The sequence below is a fragment of the Elephantulus edwardii genome, unplaced genomic scaffold (assembly GCF_000299155.1).
Source record: "Elephantulus edwardii isolate Elephantulus edwardi_28Jun2011 unplaced genomic scaffold, EleEdw1.0 scaffold00163, whole genome shotgun sequence".
In the NCBI taxonomy this organism is placed as follows: domain Eukaryota; kingdom Metazoa; phylum Chordata; class Mammalia; order Macroscelidea; family Macroscelididae; genus Elephantulus; species Elephantulus edwardii.
This window is the reverse complement of record NW_006399913.1, coordinates 7,045,922-7,051,599: the sequence shown is the minus strand read 5'-3', so window position 1 is coordinate 7,051,599 and position 5,678 is coordinate 7,045,922. Positions and strand designations below refer to the sequence as shown.

Sequence of the window (5,678 nt, the reverse complement as noted above, 5' to 3'; positions counted from 1 at the left end):
AAAAAAAAAATTATAAAAAATAAAGCCATTCATCTGTGGTATCTCTGTTGTAACAGCATGACATAACTAAGTATTATCTCCTCTCACAGGATTTACTGCCTATGAAAAGCTACCAGAGGGTCAGCTATGGGTTGATTCCAAGTCCTTGGCCTATAACAACAACATGAGAAGATGGTGATCACCAATTATTTCATTCCTGAGTAGGTATTTCAAGTTGTTGTTAGGTGTCTTTGAATTGAGTATAACTCAAAGTAACATTATGAACAACAGATCTGAACCCTGTTCTATTCTTGGACACACTTGAGCCCATTGCTGAAGTCACTGTATCAATCTGTCTAGTTGAGGGTCTTCCTCTCCTCTGCTGTGCTTCCATCTTCCCAAGCATAATGTCCTTCTTCAAGACCTACATCCAGCAATGTGCCCAAAGTATGTGGGAGGGAGCTTCATCATATTTGTCTACACACAGCACTTTGGCTGAATTTTCTCCACATGTCTGTTTGTTTGGTAGTCAAGTATTTTTCTCTAATACCACTTGGTTCAGGTGTTATATCCCAACAAAACATTTTCTAATTCAGAATTATTTCATATGAGCAAACTCCTGCATCAAAGGCAAACCAAGAAAATAAAAAAAAAATTTAGAATGTTTCAAGAATGAAAATGGCAGTGACTTCAGCTGGCAAAGAAGTCATATTCTTATTTATACCTTTGACTAAAGGCATCAGTGCCATGTTTGATAGGATGTTTTCTTCTGCCAGCATTCATCCCTAACTACTGACTATTGCTTGGAATATGGCAGGTGCTCAATATGATATGCATTAGATGAAATAAAATGAATGGCTTAAGGATTAAATGAAGGGAACAATTAACTGGCTAATTCAAGGAAACAAATGCAAATAATATGGGTGGGCAATATTAGTAGATGTTTACAAACAGTGATCAAAGTCTGATTGCTTCAATTTGAAACTGAGTGCTGCACATTTTTTGTGTGGCCTTTGGCAAGTTACTAAATTTCAGTATCTTCTCAGCTTCCTTTAACTTATATAAAATGAGCTGTTGTGAAAATAAGCCATTCACGGTTTTAAAATGCATATGGAGCATGCACTAAATGCCAAATAAATGTTAGCTATCAAGATTATGAAAAGGTTGTATCCACATAATTCACTATAAAAGATAAGCAACAACTATGAAATTAGACCACAGAGGCTAAACACAAACTTTCTAAAGCTCAGGAGTTGGATACAATGATTTGTATCCTCCGAGATGTTAAGGAGCTCTGGTGGTACAACGCACAGCATGATCAAAAGGCTATGTGTTTCAAATGTTCAAATCCACCAGCAGCTCAGGAGGAGCAAGATGGGCAGTCTCCTCCCATTAAGCTGTATTGCCTAGGAAACATGCTCGAGGGTCACTGCTATTTGGAACTCCTTTAATGGGAGTGAGTATGATGTTAATCAAGCAGGATTAGGAGTCAATCTGCAAGATATGCTCAGTTACCTAATTAAGAAGACATCATCTCAGGCATGTGACATATCTTCGCATATATGTTTTGACTTTCTGACAGGAAGATAAAGGAGCTTTTTGTGCAACTTCTATTTAGCTATGTCTGACCCCTGCCTCCAGATTTGAACCAGTAACCTGCCATATTTGCTGACTTTGACCCTTCTCTCCCAAGACGCTTGGACTTGTCAGTCTCTGAATCTGGCAGCACCCCAAGCCAGCTGCCTTCTGACATCTTGGAATCATTAACTTCCCAAACCTTTCTTGAGGTTGAACCTACCTACGTACAGATCTGCCCAAAGACCTGGGACTGTTCAACCTCTACAAGCATATGTACCATTTCCTCCAAATAAATCAATCTCTGAACATAAATATATACATACACACACAAATATACACATACATATGTCTACATATGAATATACATATGTACACAGATATGTCAGTATACACATATATACACACAAATATTCATATGCATATACTCATACACATATATATCTATATATGCACACACATACACATACTTTGTTAGTTTTGCTACTCTAGAGAATCCAGCCTAAGACAGGGTTCTTTTTCTTGTCCAGATTCTACTTTAGCATAGAAATTCTTTTTTCTTGAAACTATATGTTGATCCTCCCCAAACATTCCTCACAAAAAAAGATGGAGATAATGCCTCCTTGAAGACAGTTGTTAGAAGTCCTGTCTTACAAGGCAAACATTAGACTAGAAATACTTTCATAGCTTGAGAGCTATTGCATATTAATTTTCAAGATTTGTTTCTTTACCTGTAGGTTCGATATGTAACAGTAAACAGATTAAGTTATTTTATTAGTTTAATCTCAGATACTTTACTCCTTTTTATTGCATCTATGATATAGCTTTAGTTTATCATATATGTCCACAATTACAAGGAGGTGGTCAGATCTCAGAATCAGTCACTGCCCATGACAGTCAGAAGCAAGAATGCAATCACTGCATAAAAGCAGCTGAAATCCCATTGGGTGGAAAAAAGAAAGGGATTACAAATCCACTTACACATAAGGCAGAGCTCAGATGATACACTTCTGGAAACTGTATTATATGTGCAATGGTTAAAGACATGGCTAGACATCTGAATATAGGTATTAATAAACTACATAGTACTGTTCCCTTCCTTCTGCAAAGTCTAACTCTCAGTGACAGGCTTCAGATACTTTCAAGTTGGCTCCAACTTCTAGTGATTCTGTGTTTAATGCAGTGAGACTCTGCCCAACCTTCTCACATCTCACTGTCTCTGCTGTGCTTAAACAGACTATTGCAATCATGGTGCCAGTAAATCTGGTTAAACATTTTACTCATCCTCTACTCTTCTAAGCATGATCTTAATTTCCAGATACTGGTCCCTCTTGATAATGTGACTAAAGTTTATGAGATGGAGTCTCACTGGCCATGGTCCTAAAGAGCATTTCGTGTACACTTCATCCAAGACAGATTTGTTTGTTCTTTTGTTAGTTCACAGTATCTTCAAAACACCACTACCACCACAAATCAAAGGCATCAAGTCTTCTTCAGTCTTCCTTATTCATTGTCCAATAGTCACAAGTATTGAAGTCTCTGAAAATACTACTGCTTGGATAAGGCATACTTCAGTTTTTAAACTGACATTCTTATGTTTTGACTCTTTAGAGAGAAGTCTTTGTTTGGTAGAAGATTTCCCAGTGTAACATCTTGTTTGATTTCTGGACTCCTGCTTTGTGGATGCTTACTGGTGATTCACTTGAAATTAAATCCTTAACTACTTTATGTTTTTCTGAATTTATTCTGATGTTTTTTATTAGTCTATTTATGAGAATTTTTATTTTCTTTACATTGATGTAGAATTCATATGAAAGCTATATATAGTTTTTGAGCAACTTCAGTAAATGCTCCAAGTCTTCTTCATTTTCTGCAAAGTTGTGCCATCTACAGGTTGATGATGAGTCCTCCTCCAACCTTGATGATATTTTTCTCAAAATAGTCATCATCCTAATAATAAATGGATTACACTGGCAAAAATGGTATGTAAATTATGTGTCACATATATATTTTTTAAAAACAGTATCACAAAATCAGAAATACTTGTGCTTGTGCTTTTAAGTCCTCTTGCCTCCTAATCTGTCGTCCTTGTCTGTTTCTGGAACACAGTGGAACACAAGGACCTGACAATTACATACATGGTCCTTCTTTGGTCACACTCACCATTAGTAGTCTGTCTCCGACTTGCAATCGTCCATCTTTCTGTGCAGCTCCTCCATCTATAATTTTAGTTACATAAATGCTGTTGTCTCCAGGAATATGTTGGTTTCCCACACCTCCTGCAATGCTAAAACCTAAGCCTGTGGAAGAGAGAAAATGGAAGTCTTTCGTTATTTTAAATTTTATTTTAAGTCAAGCTTAGGAGTGGCATCCCCTTGCAAAATAGCTTGCCTCTGGAAACTCTATGAACTTGGAGAAATGATGAAAGTTATACAAGTGTTTAGGTCTTTTGTTTATAGGGTCGCTATGAGTCATCTATGACTCGATGGCACTTAACAACAATAACAACAGAGTTGGTCAGATTTTACTATCTACTTTTCTCTAATTCTTTGGATTATTATGAATGCTCCCTTGTGGAACATTAATTTTGTTCTATCTCATCACAATATACCTACTTACAGTTCTCTGACCAATTAACTCAAAATGGGTGACTGGCTAGAATTTAAGAAGCAAATAAATTGACAAAAAGCCCACAAAAATACCCCAAGATAAGCTAAGAACAATTCAAGTACTGTCTAGCTCATGTTGAACCTATGGGCCCATCTTTGTTGCTCTTATACTCAAATAGAAACAAGAGCATAGCTTTAATAATTGATCTTTTAGAATGAAAAAAGTAGAGCTTTCAGAAAATCCCACAAATCCTGATGAAAGAGCCATGAGGAAGATACACTGAGTATTTATGTAATAATTTTAGAAAAGAATGTAAGGAAATGAATCTAGATACTTTCTCTTTGTTTTCTTTTCTGATCATCTTTTATATTTCAACACTTCCTAGAACATACTCTAATTACCTGATACTGAAGCTAGTTTAAGAAAAGAAATAAATCTTTACTTCATGAAAGCTAAAAAAAATCAATCATATATTTAGACTCTATTATTTCTATAATAAACCACAGCATATAAAATAATTTTAAACATGAAAATATCTTATTTTAAGAGAGAAATTTTGTGGTGGCTTACAAAACCATTATTTGTTTATAATAAACCATGAAATGATAATAAGCCTACAGTTATGTAAAAAATCAATATGAGGTCATTTTAAAAGAATCACTGGGGAAAAAATCTTTAAAGGTCAAAGGACAAAAATCCTTTCTACGTTATAATACACATTAAGTATAGTTCTTGTAGAAAACAGTTTCTTTGCAATTTAAAATCATAATGATAATTAACATGCAAATACTCAGGTAGCTATTAATCAAAGAAAGAACTTTGTTATTAATGACAGAATTCCTGTTATTTATATAGTTTAAAAACAATCATAAATTAAGTGAAATTATAAAACAGTTATAAAAATCTTTCATATATAATAATAAAATAACTTTTAAAGCAATTATCTAATTCAATATACTTTATTCGATTAAAGGGCTATGAACTCTTGAGATACATAAATGACTGTTGTTGTACTGTGCCATTGAGTTGCAACTCACAGTGACCCTATGCACAATAACTCTGAATTCAGTCCTAGCCTGAGCCAGTCTCACTGTCTCTGACACATATCTCCCTCATAGTTAATGAAAAATGATGGTATAGTAAATGACAAAGTACACTTCTAGAATTATATATTTGAAATGGAACGGGCTTTTTTTGTTGTTGAATTAACTCTAAAAGTTCATAAAAAGAAATAAAAAAATTAAATTGATAGAGAAATGAAAAGTTATCTACTTTCCTACCAAAATTGATGGTTTATCTTTATTGATGTTTCACACTCCTTAGAGCTGTCAATGTACAGATTAAAAACAATTCTTTATCAAGCCAAAGTTGGTCAAAGATTAAATAAAGTGTTCTCTGATTATCTTTCTCTCTAAATTTTTTCTATAATTATATTTTATTAATTTTCATAAACATTTACAGAGATTTTGGGTTTCCATTCATTCACCGCTGCACCATTCTCTCTACCCTCCTCC

General features: G+C 34.5%; 1 protein-coding gene across 6 annotated transcripts in view; it reads right to left on the bottom strand.

The window, feature by feature from the left end:
- The window catches only part of DLG2 (discs, large homolog 2 (Drosophila)), a 1,891,340-nt gene that overhangs the window by 670,887 nt on the left and 1,214,775 nt on the right, over window positions 1-5,678 (bottom strand). For all 6 annotated transcript variants that reach the window (XM_006895272.1, XM_006895270.1, XM_006895271.1 and 3 more), the window contains one exon: window positions 3,718-3,854. In XM_006895272.1, the coding sequence (XP_006895334.1) occupies window positions 3,718-3,854 (137 nt within the window). The remainder of the gene's footprint in view (window positions 1-3,717; window positions 3,855-5,678) is intronic.